General features: G+C 38.2%; 1 protein-coding gene across 6 annotated transcripts in view; it reads left to right on the top strand.

Annotated features, from left to right (window-relative positions):
• Window positions 1-17280, top strand: part of RGPD4 (RANBP2 like and GRIP domain containing 4) — a 54601-nt gene that overhangs the window by 14078 nt on the left and 23243 nt on the right. For 4 of the 6 annotated variants that reach the window (XM_082357303.1, XM_082357301.1, XM_082357302.1 and 1 more), the window contains 12 exons: window positions 3670-3757; window positions 5886-6095; window positions 7114-7295; window positions 7381-7556; window positions 7715-7838; window positions 8534-8695; window positions 8964-9101; window positions 9178-9324; window positions 10194-10373; window positions 10461-10544; window positions 13200-13335; window positions 16604-16698. In XM_082357303.1, coding sequence (XP_082213429.1) covers window positions 3670-3757; window positions 5886-6095; window positions 7114-7295; window positions 7381-7556; window positions 7715-7838; window positions 8534-8695; window positions 8964-9101; window positions 9178-9324; window positions 10194-10373; window positions 10461-10544; window positions 13200-13335; window positions 16604-16698 — 1722 coding nt within the window. The remainder of the gene's footprint in view (window positions 1-3669; window positions 3758-5885; window positions 6096-7113; window positions 7296-7380; window positions 7557-7714; window positions 7839-8533; window positions 8696-8963; window positions 9102-9177; window positions 9325-10193; window positions 10374-10460; window positions 10545-13199; window positions 13336-16603; window positions 16699-17280) is intronic. The other 2 variants (XM_082357304.1, XM_082357305.1) reach the window with 1 other exon arrangement.

Genomic DNA, 17280 nt, shown 5'->3' with positions numbered 1-17280 from the left:
CTTTTTGGAAGATCAGTCTGAAGAATTTGATCTTTTTACTCTGCCATTTCTGGGAACCTGTAGTATGGAAATAGTCTCAAGTGTGGATAAAACTTCATTCAAAAAGATACGCATAACTTGGACGAAAAACTAAGTAAGTAAATTTTGGGGTATGGTTGCGTAAGCTATGATAGAAGAATGTGTTTACCACACGCATTTCAACATGTTAATTGGAAACATACATATGTAGTATGTATACAACATTAATAGTATATTTAATGTATAGCAGTATACTTACTCATCTTTGGAAACATGAAACTTCTTTATACATAGAACGTGACATGAAGAAAATACGCCAAAATATTAACCATTATTTTTAGATGATGAGATGCTGGCTCTTATCCCTTCCCTAATTCATTTTTGTAGTTTTAATGTTTTCTTTAGTGAGCTTGTAGTAATTCTGAAGTGAAAAGAGATGAGCAGTCTTCCAAAAAATGAATTAAGCCCAGCTTGTAAAAATTACTGTTAGCTTGGAGAATAATCTTTTGCCTGAGAGAAAGAAAAAGGGGTTCACTACAGATTTACTTTTAGGGAATGTTCCTCCTTCTAGTTCATATTACCTAGATCTTTTAAAAACCTGTTGATATGTGGTCCACAGTGCTACGGTGTGCTCAGTGGAAGCATTTTGGTTCATAAGGAATATGTTTTAGTGAAAATTAGTGAAGTTAATGAAGTTTGCTAATTTATATAAGCACTAAAAGGTACTTATGATTAATATTTTTACAGAATCCTCAAGTAGTTGACAATTTTCTTATTTTTAATGGAAACTAAAATGTATTAAATTTTTAAAAAATGTGTATTTTTAAGTTAACACACAGTCAACCATTCTAAACATTGACCTTTTTAAAATTGCAGCGTAGTTGATGTACAGTATTGAATAAGTTACAGGTATATAATATAGTGAGTCACCATTTTTAAAGGTTATACTCCCTTTATAGTTATTGTGAAATATTGGCTCTATTCCCTGTGTTGTACAGTATATCCTTATAGCTCATTTTATACACAACGGTTTGCACCTCTTAACCCCCCACCAATACCTTGCCCCTCCCTCCTTCCCTCTCCCCACTGGTAACCACTAGTTTGTTCTATATATCTGTGAGTCTTTCTTTTTTCTTGTATTCATTAGTTTATTGTATTAAACTTTGACCTTTTTAAATAGTAAAAACTAAATCTCTCTCTTGATTGCGTGAGGCTAACTTTTTTAATGGTAGGGTTTTCAGACCCTTGCTCAGGGGACTGCTGTAGTTCTAGTGAGTCCAGGTAGTCCCCCGCTTATGATTGTCCGACTTACAGATTTTCAACTTTACAACGGTGTGAAAGTGCTACGCGTCCAGGACAAACTGTACTTTGAATGTTGATCTTTTCCTGGGCTGGCGATACGTGGTACATACTCTCCTGCGATGCTGGGCGGTGGCAGCAGGCTGCACCCCCCATCTGTCACACGACCATGAGGACTTACAGCCATCTGTACCCAGACAACAACAGTCCTGCTTTTCATTTTTAGTACAGTATTCAGTCAATCACACGAGATATTCAACACTTTATAATAAGTGGGCTTTTTGCATTAGATGAGTTTGCCCGACTGTAGGCTAATGTAAGTGCTCTGAACATGTTGAAGGTAGGTGAGGCTAAGCTGTGATGTTTGGTAGGTCAGGTGTATTAAATGCATTTCAACTTAGGATATTTTCAACTTACGGGTTTATTGGGGCATAACCCCATCGTAAGTTGAGGAAGAGCTGCGTGTCTGTGTTTCAGCTAGGCTTTAAGCAAATTCTCTTTTGAAACCTTTTCTTTGGCCGCACCATGCAGCTTGCGGGATCTTGGTTCCCTGACCAGGGATTGAACCGGGGCCCTCGGCAGTGAAAGCGCCGAGTCCTAACCACTGGACTGCCAGGGAATTCCCTCTTTTGAAACCTTTTAATTAAGATGAGGAAGTGTTGATTTGAGATGATGTGACTGAGTACATTCATAACTAATTTACTGGTCCCAAATGATAGCGGTTGAGTAGTTCTGGAAAAGGTGCCAGTTTTATGAATTGAGGTCAGTTTGAAAGCAAAAAGAATTATGTCACATTTTGTTTCTTATTTTCTGTGGTCTTCAACATCTATCTATAGATGACTAAGTTTGGCTTCATGCTTAAAAAACTTCTGGGTAAAAGCATAGGTCAAACTAATGTTTCTAAAATTCAAAATCGGAAGTTTTTAGGTTCATAAGTAATATATTTATTTTGAAAAATTATCTTTGGAAAGGTGGTTATATTCACATGGTTTCATATTGTAGTGGCATGTAAGAATATACAGTGAAAACTCTTTCCTGTGTCTGTTCCTTAGTCATTTACTTCTCTTCCCTGGAGGAACTAATGTCATTAGCTTCTTATGAGTTCTTCAAGAAATGTTTTATGCACGCACACTCTTCTTAGAAAATACAGAAAGAAGAAATTCTGTACATTCTATTTATTTTACTTTATTTCCATGAAATATATCTTGGTGATATTTCCATATCAGCCCAGAAAACATAGCATGAGTACAGCACCCTCATTTGTTCTGACGTTTGCATGTTATTTCATTCTGTGGATGTACCATAGATTGGGTTTCTTTAAACCAGTGCCCTAAAACCACGATACCAGGTTTTACTTTTTTGCTATGCTACTTCAAAATAATTCTGCAATGACTAATTTATGCCATTTCACATGTGAAAATTTGCGGGTGGAATAAATTCTTGAGAGAAGAATGGCAGGATCAAAGTGTATCTATGCATATATAAGTTTTAGAGCTATTGCCAAATTTCTAGCCTCACAGAGGTTGTACCAAATTATACTCCCACTACCAATTTAAGAAAGTCATTAGAGGTTTAACAGCAGTTACACCCACCATCCATATAGTTAAATTTTAGGATATCTCCAGTAAGTGTTCATTGTCTGGAACTGAACATTTCAGTGATGGACATTTGCTACTTTTCAAGATAGCCTGTTGCGTTTTTGGATAATTTGGTTCTTGGTGCTTCCTTATATGGAGTAAAAATATTTCTCAAGCTGCTACCCATTGGTGGTGTTTTTTTCTTTTGGTGCTATTAAAAAGTCTAGCCCTTCTTTTACAAGGTAATTTTCCTAATATCTGAAGGCAGCTGTCTTTTTTTCACCATTCTGTTTATTCATAATTGTTCCAGCTCTTCTTCATAGGATATGGCTTGGAGCCCTTTTATTCTCTTGGTTGTCCCAGTTATCCCAGTGGTATCTCAGATATTCTCTGGAAATGTGCTGTCCACAGTGTGGCATTTCCAAGTATGGGTCCACCAGTGCCAGGTCATGGAGAGCTGTCATCTCTTCCACTGCTCTCATTCTGTTTATGCAGGGTAGAAAAGGTCTCTAACCAAGTACTCCCGTTTGCCCAACTGTAACTTGAATGTGCTTTTAGTAGAAAGTAGTTTCTCAGAAGTGCTCTTTGTAGGCATCTTTTATAGATTACCTAAATTCCTTGGTTCCGAGTGTTTTGCAGTTAGATTTCCAGCTATGCTTAACATTGGCTAACTGTTTATTCTTTATCGAAAAAGTACAGTGTAATAGAAAGGAACATCTTACTATTAGAAATGTGAGTATCACTAAATTAAGATTTTTGATTCTAAAATGATCAGGTTCCAAGACCAAAGATTAAATTTATTAAAGGAGAAGCTGGACAAAATCTACTGGAAATGATGGCCTGTGATCGTCTGAGCCAATCAGGTAATAGTAATGTTTAACTGATTTTATTTTAAAAAGAAAAGAAAATTTCTGTTTGAGCACATCTTATGATAGTATCTTCTCTCTGTCCAGGAGATAATTTGTCATAATCATTTGTTTCTCTTTGCCATATTGGATTAGGGAGAGAGATATAGAAAGAATGATAAGAAATTGTATATTCTTTAAAAGGAACAAATATTGTTTGCTCCCAGGTAGAGAAACTCCTTACTGGCCCCCCGCCTCCCCGCCCTTAATCTAGCTGCTAGAGCTTCCATCCAGAATATTTTTTTTCCTTTTTAAAAAAAAATTTTTTTTTTAATGTTTATTTTTTGCTTTCTCGTTGTGGCGAGCGGGGGCTGCTCTTAGTTGTGGTGCATGGGCTTCTCATTGCGGTGGCTTCTCTCGTCGCGGAGCACAGGCTCTAGGTGCGTGGGCCTCAGGAGTTGCAGCACACGGTCTCAGTAGTTGTGGCATGCGGGCCCTAGAGCACGTGGGCTTCAGTAGTTGTGGCGTGAGGGCTTAGTAGTTGTGGTGCACAGGCTTAGTTGCTCCGTGGCATGTGGGATCTTCCCAGACCTGGGATCAAACCCTTGTCCCTTGCGTTGGCAGGCAGATTCTCAACCGCTACGCCACCAGGGAAGTCCCTCCATCCAGAATATTTTAAAGCCCTTCCTGAACTAAGAATAAGTTACTCATCAGTTGCTTATAAGACATTACTATGGGGGATATAAAGATGAAAAAGTTATGGATCTCCTTCTTAAGGAACTGACATCATAGTAACAGAGATAGAAGGTATATATTCACATTCTGTTAGGCTCTTGGAATTTTTAGATTTATTCCCAGTTTTGACTATTTGGGATGGATCCTAAAGGTCTGTTACAGACCATCTGGCTTTGCTAAGGCAGAAACTTGCAGGTGTTCACGTAGGCAGTGAACTGAAGACTCCATTGGAAAATGTTTCTATAAGAAGCAGTTTTCTTATAAAGTTGAAAGGACTTTGTTAAGAGTTAAGAAGTTGTCTTAAATCAGAGTAGCTATAAGCTGTTGTCTGTGGGTAGACTGTTGATCAAGGCCCCTCTGTCCCACAGCTTACTTTTTTGTGAGAGACAGACTTTGAGTCCTTGAAGAAGTGACCTTCTGTTTTTTTCTTAGGTGTCCCGTCTACGTTTGCACAGTGTGTAAAATGAACTTGTTTTACTATCTTTGATCTGGGCGTTACTGGGCTTGTCTTTGCAAATTTTCAGAGAGATAATGGTCTGGTGGTAACCAAACCTGACTGACCAGCAGAATTACTCCACGTTTTTTTTTTAAAAACAGCTTGATTGTGTAAAGTTCACATATGATATTATTCATCCATTTTAAGTGTACAGTTTAGTGGTTTTTTAGTATGTTCAGAGTTGTGCAGTCATCACCACAATTTTAGGATATTTTCATCACCTCATAAAGAAACCTCGTACCCGTTAGCAGTCACTCCCCATTTCCCTCCAGACCCCCTCGTCCTAGGCAACCACTAATTTTCTGTCTCTTTATATCTCTCTGTTCTGGACAGTTCATATAAATTGAATCATACAAAGTGTGGTCTTTGGGTGACTGTCTTCTTTCACTTAGCGTAGTGTTTTCAAGGTGCATCCATATTGTAATGTGACCTAGAACTTTATCCAAGGAGTGTTTTTAAAATAGATTCTTCACCCCAAATCTGTGGAATCAGAATCTCTGGGAGTGGGGCCTGGAAATAAAAAAAGAAATTTTTTAAGCTTTTTAAAGGATGATTCTGACCAGCCAGGTTTAGAAGTTAGGTTTATCAGGTCAGAAAATTTGAGCTTGGTCCTGTTCTCCTCTGGCCACTTGAATCCCACACTTTTCCATCTAAAATGGAAATCCTTTTGGTATTTTTCGCACACATTTTTTTCTTTCCTTTTATTCTAGCATGTAGATATAGATACTGTTACACCTGTAGTCTATTCATTTTTCGCATCAGCACCCTTTTGGATCCAGCTGTGGTTGTTGGGCTGGCGGGCTGGGTCTGAGATAGTCATGTTATTTCCCCTTAGGGTATGTGAATGAAACTATTGAGAGAGATGAATAAAAACAATCTGTATTTTTTAAATGATGGAAATAATTTGTTTTTCAGGGCATATGCTGCTAAACTTAAGTCGTGACAAGCAAGACTTTTTAAAAGAGGTTGTAGAATCCTTTGCCAATGAAAGTGGGCAGTCTGCTTTATATGAAGCTCTGTTTTCTAGTCAGTCACCTAAGGATAGATCTTTCCTTGGTAGCGATGATATTGGAAACCTTGATGTACAAGCACCAGATCCTGAGGATTTGGCTCGATATGATGTTGGTAAGTTGTGTCTTTCTAAGGAAACATTTTGCATTTTAATCCTTTTATACTAGGAGACAAATAATAGCAACAAGGGGAATAAATTGCCCATAATCTCATTACCCAGAAATAATGACTTAATATTTTCCTGTATTCCTTGCAAGTTTTTTGAAGGGTTGGGGTAGTATGAGGGGTTGGGGTAGCCGTAGTGGTGGCATATGTTTTTCTTGTAAATAGTTGTTTATACTGTACACATGATTAGTCTCATGAATTCTTTCTCATCCTGTCTCTCTAAATATCACTTTTAGTGGCAATATGATCTTTTTAGTGAAGTAGGCATAATTTGTTTGCCACTTTTTATTGTTGGGTATCGAAGATGTTTCCAGTTTTTTCACTTATATTAAAATACTGATGAAAACTTTAAAGTGCCTCCATTTCAATTTTTTCCGTAGAGATTCCTAAAAACAGAATTACTGGGATAAAGTTGATGAACATGTTTAAGTCTCTTGCAAATTGCCATATTACAAGAAAACTTGTACCTCTTTATGCTTTCCGAAGCCCATAACGTTTTTTGTTTTTGGCCATAACTTTTTTAGTATTGAATTTCTTGTAGAGGAAAAGATGTATTTATTATCCTAATGGACTAATGTAGTGGTATCCCATTGTTTTAATATTTCTTTACTGAAAGGAAAGTCTATTGTTTCAAGATTTCTTACTGGGTGGCTATTCTTTATTTTACCTCTGTCAGTAGATTTTGTTTTATTGAGTTCTAGTGAGGCTCTTTTTTCTTCTTAGCTGGACTTCAAAGGAACGTTTTCCATCATAACTGTCTTTATTAAAGTTCCTAGATGGAGTTTGAATACTTTTAATAAGAACATAAGACTTTGCTTATCATAGATTTCCCCTGTGCTCTGATATAGAAAAGCAGTTATAAAATTAAGGTACATTTAATATGAGTCAGTTGTTTATGTTGGCAAAGCTGATGGGACACAAAGATTTCCAAAACCTCAAGCCAATTTTTTTTTTTTTTGTATTTCAGGTGCCATTCGAGCACATAATGGTAGTCTTCAGCACCTCACCTGGCTTGGCTTACAATGGAATTCATTGCCTGCCTTACCTGCAATTCGAAAATGGCTAAAACAGCTTTTTCATCATTTGCCCCAGGAAACCTCAAGACTTGAAACAAATGCACCTGAATCAATATGTATTTTAGATCTTGAAGTAAGCAGAGATTTTAACAACTTAAATATTATGAGTATTGTTTGATTTTTTTCTACTTAAATTGATTTTTCTTTAAATAAAACAGGTATTTCTACTTGGAGTAATATATACCAGCCACTTACAATTAAAGGAGAAATGTAATTCTCACTACAGCTTTTATCAGCCTCTGTGCTTGCCACTTCCTGTGTGTAAACAGCTTTGCACAGAAAGACAGAAATCTTGGTGGGATGCAGTTTGTAATCTAATCCACAGAAAAGCAATGTAAGTAGTCAAATAAAAATACTCCTTTGACTTATTGCCTAGGGACTTTAATTCTCATGTGAAGTTTTAATTTTTAATTATCATGTGATGATTAACATACGTGTAAGTGTTGAACTCCATGTTTATAAATCAATTTTATTAAATAAAACTTTTTTTAGACCTGGAACCTCAGCAAAATTGCGACTTCTAGTTCAGCATGACATAAACACTCTAAGGGGCCAGGAAAAACATGGCCTTCAGCCTGCTCTACTTGTGCACTGGGCAAAGTGCCTTCAGAAAACGGTGAGTTCACTGAAGTGGAAGCAGTTTTTAAGAACATTACCATCATTTTTTAAAATCACAGACTTTACATTGAAAGCCTTTCAGTTTTAAAAACAGTAGCAACTTATTCATATTATGTCAGGTGAAATGTATTTTCTTAATCTTGCCACAAAGTAGTTAGTCTAGTTAATATATAAGTGCTTAGAACAGTGCCTGGCACAGTAAATGTTACTTAAGTATTAGCCATTGTTATTATTACTTACAATTACCTTACGATAAATATTGTCCAGCCTGAAGATTTTTTTACGTGTTTGGTGGCACAAGGTTCTGTAGGTAAGGGCATTATAGATCTCTTGCTAAGTAGTTGAGGTCTGTTCTGTGGCAGATTAGATTAGTTTAGCCCTTTGACCAAACTGTGGCATCTGTAAGAGTGGCAGATTTCGGCTATCTAAAAATAGCAACTTCTGAAAAATAAAGTGGGCTGCCTGATTAGTTAGTGTCATTGAAAGTGTGTAAAAGTTGGTTCTAGAATAATCACTGGTATTAAAGTATACCAGTATTAAAGTGGTTAGTTATTCCAGTATTTGGAAAGGTGAGCATATGACTTTTGAGATTCTATTTTGCCTTGATTTGAAATTTTAACCAGTTGTTCAGACCATCTGTAAATGAATTTTTGGATCTGATCGTTTGTGTCTTCTAACTTTGTATTTTTTTAGGGCAGTGGTCTTAATTCTTTTTATGATCAACGAGAATACATAGGCAGAAGTGTTCATTACTGGAAGAAGGTTTTGCCATTGTTGAAGATACTCAGAAAGAAGAGCAGTATCCCTGAACCTATTGACCCTCTGTTTAAACATTTTCATAGTGCAGACATTCAGGTAATGGAGGATCCCTTTGTGAACTAACTGGAAATGTGGATTTCCAGTTTATAAACAAAGAAATGGAAGTAAAAACTACTTAAATTTGTTGCTTGGCTATTTCATGGAAGTCTTGTTTTCTAAGTCCACTAGCTGTCACAAATACAGTATGGCAGAAAAGAGTACTGAGATGCTAATCTCACTAGATCGTATAAAATCTTTGGGAAATCATTTGGGTTTGATATTCTGGGTAGAGGCGATTTGACTAAAAATTATCCAATATGTTTAGGTATCTGAAATGGGTGAATATGAAGAGGAAGCACACATAACATGTGCTATATTGGATGCAGTTAATGGGAATATAGACGATGCTGTGGCTGCTTTTGAATCTATTAATAATGTCGTTTCTTATTGGAATCTTGCACTGGTAAGTAATGTGGTACTTGAATTAAATGGTTTTTGTTTTAAAACATAATTGTTTCATAAAAGCACTCTGTGTATAGATTTTTCACAGAAAAGCAGAAGACATTGAAAATGATGCACTTTCTTCTGAAGAACAGGAAGAATGCAAAAATTACCTGAGAAAGACCAGAGACTACCTGATAAAGATTTTAGATGACAGTGATTCAGATCTCTCAGTGGTTAAGAAAGTAAGTTGCAGGTTGTTTGTACTTTCTTATTATTTTGATACGTACTTTTGCCTTGGTTTTATATTTTGGTAATTTCAAAAATGCTTAGTGATGCCTTAATGCGCAAAAGGGAGGGTGTTTAAATATTTAATTAGCATTGCTTTGCCTTAGGTTTGGGGGTGGGGTGAGGTGTGTGTGTTTTTTTTAAACTTGGGCATTTAAGTTTATACTCTTAAAAAAATGCTTGTTAGGGAATTAGAAAAGGTTTCCAAGGCACGCATTTATTTTTGTTATCTCGGCAATGAAATCAACAAATATTGCTACCTAAGGACTAGTTCTGCATGGACTTCGCAGTTAAACATGTCACTGAAATCAAAGGTGGTTGCTGACTACTTGAGAGTGTTTCTCTCATCATGACCATCTGATGTGACTACCTTTTCCCAGCTGTCAGCAGTTTGAGGCTGTCGTGATGGTATTAACCTCAACTACATTCAACCTTCCACCTGTTTTGTTGATTAGTTGTGTTGCTGCCCTTGGATTAGGATTTATGTTTGGTGCATTCCAACATCTGTGTTTCTCCTCATATTCAAAATCAGTTGTTAAACGTCAGTAACTTATTTTGTTCACTTGGAAAAGCTTCCCCAGTTAACATTGCTCTGCCATTACTGTGGCTAACAGGAGGGATAGAAACAGCATGGACTTGAGGGTTGGAAGCCTTTGATTACACAGCAGTTTCATGTTTGTTGTTACATAAAGTATAATATGCTTGTTACACAAAAGTGAAAAATGTAAATTAGTAAGAAAAAAAAATCTGTGTTTATTTTAGAGAGAGTTCTTAACTTTGGTAATTTTGCAGGCTAAAACCATTGATTCATGCCTTTTGTTTTTAGTTGCCCGTGCCCCTGGAATCTGTAAAAGAGATGCTTAATTTAGTCATGCAGGAGCTCGATGACTTCAGTGAAGGAGGGCCTCTTTATAGAAATGGTTCTTTGCGAAATGCAGATTCAGAAATAAAACATTCTACACCGTCTCCCACCAAATACTCTCTATCACCAAATAAAAGTTACAAGGTAAGTGGGGAAGAAATGAGTCACTCCACTGTGGAATATGTTTCTGTTCTAAATGTTTTAAGTACTTTTTTGTTGTTATTTTTTCAGTATTCTCCCAAAACACCACCTCCATGGGCAGAAGATCAAAATTCTTTATTGAAAATGATCTGCCAACAAGTAGAGGCCATTAAGGTAAATCACTTGTTTTCTCTAAACTGTGCCTCTCATATTCCTAGATTCCTTCCTTGCCCACTTTCTCACTTATTTCTAAAACTGTTCAAAAATGTTCCTTTGCCACGTGACTGTAGAATCATACTGTGTTTTATGTGCTTTCGTCTTGACACTTAGCATATTTTTGAAATTACTTGTGTCTGCGTCCTCCCCTAGATATGAATCTTTCAACGGTAGAGACTCCTATATCCAAAACATAGCCTTGTTTCTGGCATAGAGGAGGCTCCCAGGTGATTGAATTGAACTAGTGAAATATACTACTCATACCTTGGTCTGTGAGTTTGTCTCAGACTGACTGTGGTTGTGTATGTTAAATTTATAGCTAGGACTTCACAAGTGGTCTAAACTTCAAAAGGTCTCTTTATCTTTTTAATATTTCATATGAACTTGACTTAATTATGTAAAGAAATAGTTATGTGAACATGATTTTATTTTAACTTTATGGAAGTGACCTTAACTATAACACTCAAAGGAGCATAACTTCTTTGAGATTGGAAGTACAGGTAAGTTGTTTCACGCTCATTGACAAGAACTAAATCATTCATACTTCTAAAGTTACAGCAAGGAAGTATTGGTGTGTGTATGACTATTGCACTGCTGTCAGCAATTTGTGAGACTGAATACTATTTGTATTTTTTGCACTTGTGAATTTGCACAGTTTTTTTGTTTTAATTTTTAAACTTACTTTTGGCTGTGTTGGGTCTTCGTTGCTGCGCGTGGGCTTTCTCTAGTTGTGGCTAGCAGGGGCTACTCTTCGTTGTGGTGCGCGGGCTTCTCATTGCAGTGGCTTCTTTTGTTGCAGAGCACGGGCTCTAGGTGTGTCGGCTTCAGTAGTTGCAGCACTCGGTCTCAGTAGTTGCAGCACGCAGGCCCCGGAACGCACGGGCTTCACTAGTTGCGGCTCATGGGCTCAGCAGTTGCAGCGCGTGGGCTCTAGGGCGCATGGGCTTCAATAATTGTGGCTCAAGGGCTCTAGAGCACAGGCTCAGTAGTTGTGGCACCTGGGCCTAGCTGCTCCACGGCATGTGGGATCTCCCCGGACCAGGGATTGAACTCATGTCCCCCGCATCAGCAGGCGGATTCTTAACCACTGTGCCACCAGGGAAGTCCCAGCACAAAGATTTTGTATGTTAATTTTCTATAATCCTGGCCTGTTAATGATATTACATACTTACCATGTAGGTTTCTGGCACCCAACATTGTAGTCTTGGCAGCACTAGTAGTGGAGGACTAGTCCGTGTGCCTAGAAAGCTGAGTTCCGGTACTAACTGCCTTTGATGAATGATCTCGGGTCAGGGAGTTCCTTATCTTTCTGTCTGTTTGGCTTCTCATCTGTAAAGTGAGTGAGAATTGTTGAAACCGGTTTTCATCATGTGTTCTAGGTTTTTGAATGTTTAAAATTATGTTTATAGCTTTAATTGCATATTTAAATCTATGGTCCAGATACCAGTAGTGACCAGTAAAATTTTCCAGTTGATTCCATCAGTTTCTTATTTTTGGATGTAGCATCTGGACTAGGCACAGTAGATGGATGAACAGGGAAAATTTTATTTTGAAAATTCAGGATATTTTTCACCTCAGGAGTTACGGTTTTCAGGAAATTTCTTTGCCTAAAACACTTTTTTTTTTTTGGCTGCACTGTGTGGCTTGTGGGATCTTAGTTCTCCGACCAGGGATTGAACCCCGGGGCCACGGCAGTGAAGGCACTGAGTCTTAACCACTGGACTGCCAGGGAATTCCCTCTAGAACACTTCTAGAAGAAGAGAGCAGACATTCTGGATTTGTCTCTGACCTCATTTGTTAATTTTACTATTCCTGAAAAGTGCCTGCTTTGTAGGTTCTGGGGTTGGGGAGGGCGTTGTCATTTGGTTGTCTACAAAGTGATGGATCTGATTGCTGACCACTGGCTGTCATTGGAAGGCATTATGTCTGCCGGTTTGGAACTTAGTAAGAGTTAAGAGCTAAGAGCGTAAGTGAATTGTCTGGAATATATCACTGTATACAACGTGTATACGTAATATATACAGTATACTATAGGTAATATATTCCGAGCAAATGTTAGCGGTTTTCCCTTTCCCAGTAGGGCATTGGAGCTTTACCTTGAGAGGTTGGCAGTGTTTGGCACCGCGTATGCGGCTGAGGGGGAAGCTAGTCTGGGAGGGAATGTGGGGTGTAGAGCAGTCCAGGTGGACTGAAGAGCAGAGCAGGTGCAGTGAGGCGCTGGAAGGGCGTTTGGGGCGATGCCGCTGAGCACCGGCAGCGTCAGAGAAAGAAGTCCACTTCGTAGGTACTTGTTTTCTTGAGCAGGTAAGTGTCTTGGCTAGAGCTGAACTTTAGAAAGATTAATTTAAGCCAATGAAGAATGGAAAGGGAGATGAGGGCATTTAGGTTAGAGCTGACTCTAGAATGAATGAATTAGGTAATGGTACTAAGGAGTGAAAGAATGGGAGCAAATAACAAGCTTTGACAAATTAAGGATCATGTTTTAAATCAGCACCTGGTACTCAGATCCTACTGGAGTATAGAATCTCTTAAAGGCATCATCAAGTATTAAGTTTGCTCTAGCACTGTATCTGCCGTGATATAATTGCTTAAAATTGTTTTCTCTTGCAACAGAAAGAAATGCAGGAGTTGAAACTAAATAGCAGTAACTCAGGGTCCCCTCATCGTTGGCCTACAGAGAATTATGGACCAGATTCAGTGCCTGATGGATATCAGGGGTCACAGAATTTTCATGGGGCCCCACTAACAGGTGAGTTGGCAACTGGATACTCCCAGGTATTAGTGAAGTCTGTACTTTCTCCTCCTTTGAATAGGTAACTTGTGAAATCACCTTGTCTGTATACATTTATCTATATACATGTCTGTCTATGTCTGCCTATATGTTACTTAAGCTGTATTTGGTATTACCAAGATTTCTATAACTCTAAGCAGAAACAAAACAAGCTTTATCTGATCCTGGTTATATAAAGGCTAAAGGCTTAAAGAACCTTTTAATGCACATCTCAGAGGAGCTGAGACTGAGTTGGAACTATGCCTTATGATTGAAAAAATGTTAACTGACAGCGTTATTCATTAAGAGATGCCTAATTAAGAACTTAAACGTCTTGGGAATTATTTTGATGACATACTGAGAGGTATGACAGTCATGGGAAACCTTTTATTTTGAAATACTGTGGTCATATATAGAAGGAAAGAGTGTGGAGCTAGAGCATACTGGATTTTTAGGTTGTGCTCTCTTAACTCTCTGAGCCAGTTTGTTTGAAACCTGGAACTAATACTTTGCATCACATGATTATTGTGAGCATTTGTGTGTGGGTGGTGTGCGTTAGGCATTTACTTAGAATACGCATTAAACACCTAATGAACCAAAGGGTACGGACTGTGTCTCCTGTGGTTGTCTGTGTGCCAAGGTGCTTGTGTATGTAATTTTATTTGATGACAGTGACCCAGAGTGGTGGGTACCATTATGAATGCACATTTTTTAGATGAGGAAATGGGTTTGGAAGGGTTAGATAACTTACCCATTATTGTACAGATAGTCATTGGTAGAGCCGGGGTTCAAACTCTGGTGCTATAACTTTAAAGCCACTTGTCCCCAGGCAGCCAGAGTGATGGGGAAAATAGGTTTCTTTCACATGAGACAGATTCCTGAAATGTTGGTAATTAGATTAATTGGTTTAAATTCAAAAACAGATTCAGAATGGTGTGGCCTAGTTTCATACATTTGTGTGATGGTCCATAGGGCCATACTTAAGGCAGACTCACGGTCCTTTTGTAACAGTGTCCTTCAAGTGCACGCAAAGTAATAGAAAAATCTTTGTGTAGTCAGACTCACTGAATGTCGTATGTAAGTCATAGATAAATATATGAGAAGTCAGGGTTTAAATATTGTTTACCTAAACCCTGTGCACTGCGTAGAGCCTTGACTACAGAAGATAGGCAAGCTGGCTGGCTTTCTCCTGGGCTCTCCGAGTGCTGTGTGGAGTCATCATTTGGCACCTGTGGGTCACAAGTTCTGTTTTCTTCTTCTTCGTACAGGCATAACAGGTCTTCTGGTTGTTAAACACATATATAAGCATAACATTCACATTGTCTCATTTTATTCTTGCAGTTACTCTATGAAATGGGTAGAAGCAGCACATCCTCATTTTACAAGTGAGAAAAATGGAGACCCCAAGTGGCTACTTGACAAAGTCACAGGCAGCTTTATGGCCCTGAGAGGAGAGCTCAGGTCTCCTGATTCCCATTCCTGTGTTCACAGACTGTTTTTCTTAATGAAAGTGCAGATGTGCCAAGATGGTCCTTGTCTTTTTAAAAGAAGATGATTAAAAAACAATAAGCTTATAATAAAGAAATAATCAGAAGTGTACTGACCAGTGTAAAGAAAACTAAACACTAACCATATCACACTGAGTTCTGCTAACATTTTGGAGCATTTCTTTCTGGTCCTCTTTCTTTGGATATTAGAGAACTTTATCACGTTGTATGGAGACGAGTAGCCTGTTTTTAAATATTTAAGTTCTGAGCAGTTTTCTACTCAACGTTTTTTTTTGACAGTACTGTTAATGAATACAAGGTATCCATCATGTGGAAGCTCTGCAGATTTTATTCCCTTATTTTTAAATTTCCAGTTGTTGCTATTGTAAATAATGCTGTGAACACAGTCCTAGGATTTTAGGGTTTTGTAAAATTTCTTGTGTTGGGAAATTGCTTTCCTGAGAAGCTGTGCCGGTTTTACACTCTTACCACCAGTATCTGGTAGTGCCTATCTCTTTGCACTCTTGCCAACTGTTTGCTATTACCAGTTTATAAAAACCTTGCCTATTTTTAAAAACAAAAATAATACCAGCTTTTAAGTTTTTGTTTTTTTAGTACTAGGCATGCTCAGCACTTTATAATCCTTTATATTTCATGAGTTAATCTGTTCATTGGGTGCTTTTTTTCTATAGGATGTTTTTAGTACTTGTTTTCACAAGTCACCAGTTAAGTTTCAGACTTTATGATTCTTGGCTTATATCCATCATCTTGTTCTGTGTTCTTTGCCTGTTTTCTCCCCAGAATATGTCATGGTAGCCATCATCAGGCAGCCCATTAGTTTTCCACGCTCAGGCTTGGGCCTCTGCAGTGGCTCTGTTTCTCTGGTAACTGCAGAGAGGACAGACAGCCTGGCTCGCCTTTACTAGGTCTTTTTCAGGGCTTTCCACAATCAGCTGCCCAGTACCTCTTGGGTCACAATTTCTGCTTCCTCTTCTGTGTAAAGGTATAAATGATCTTTAAGTTGTTTTGTTTTCTGGTAAAACTTTCTTAAAACAGATCAAGCAAATGATTGTTGGTTGTTTTCACCATCAGCATGAGTGTCTTCTAGTTGCTGGTTTCCTGATAACACACACACAAAACAGATGGAGCAGATAGTTTGGACACCAGCATGAGTGTCAGTCATGCTATGCCCTTTTTATTAAGCCAGGGAACACATTTTGTGTTACTTGTGAGATCCTTTGCATGAATTTGTTAGGTGATTTTTGACCTGAACGTTCTCAGCTTGAGTTTAAAAAGTGCAGCCTTGTCATTCTGCACATTTTCAAGGCTCACTTCAAAAATGTGGCCCTGAGACCCTCACGTGCGTTTTGGTTCCTTAAGTCCTTCCTGTGGCTAGTGTACCCCCCGTGTTTCTGGCATGGCACGACTGTGCCTTTGCGTCGTGCCCCTCTTCCTCAGGGAGCGGCCCTGCCGCTCCTCTTGGCTCCTTGTGGGGACTGCTCTTGTTGACCACCCTGCTGCTGCTCTCGCTCCTCCTGTGTCACTCCTAGCAGTTACTCCTAGTTTGTCATTTGATAATCTTTATGATGATGTGTTTTGATGTTTAGAAATTAAAAAAAAAAAATATGTAGTTAAATCTCTTTGATTTCTACTGCTTTTGTATTTATAGTTCTTGCCTAGATAGTCCTAACTGCAGCATAGACTTTTTTTAACAGTGTTTTCTTTCTTTTTTTTTCTTTTCTTTTTTTTTTTTTTTTTAGTTGCAACTACTGGCCATTCAATGTATTATAGTCAGTCACCAGCATATAATTCCCAGTATCTACTCAGACCAGCAGCTAATGTTACTCCCACAAAGGTAACAAAGGAATAATTTATACATTTATAAGTATCTCCTTTTTAATTGTCCAGGCTTCCTACAGAGAAATTCAAGAAGTAGTTCAGCATTAAAACTTAAATGTCCCACCAGATAACAGATATTTTAAATTTCTCTCCAGATATAGAAGTATGTTTCTCAGTTAATTTCTGTGTTACAATAAGTGTGAACATGTAGAATATTTTTAAATTGGGGTGGTGGTGGGTCCTTCGTCATTCGGTCGTGACAGAAGCAGGACGGTGCTGTCCTCACTGGAGCGCTGTGTGTAACTTGCAGGCCTGGGGCGCTGTGACCAAGTGTCCACGGAGACCGGCATCCAGCAGAGCCGGGCAAAGACCCTGGCTCTTCAGTTCTTAACTTCTCTATGCATTAGTTGCCTCATATGTAAAATGAGGATAATAATGCCTTAATTCATAGGGTGTTCGAGGATATTGAAATGAGATAATATATGTACAGTGCTTAGAACTGTGCCCAGTTGGCACGTTAACAAATGTTAGTCTTCATTGTCATCATCATCATTGTTAACATCATTGGACACCTTGTTCAGGAGTGAGGAAGGTACTT

The sequence above is a fragment of the Balaenoptera borealis genome, assembly GCF_965194805.1.
Source record: "Balaenoptera borealis genome assembly, chromosome: 15".
In the NCBI taxonomy this organism is placed as follows: domain Eukaryota; kingdom Metazoa; phylum Chordata; class Mammalia; order Artiodactyla; family Balaenopteridae; genus Balaenoptera; species Balaenoptera borealis.
Note: the sequence above shows the minus strand (reverse complement) of the source record. Positions and strands in the feature narration are given on the sequence as shown.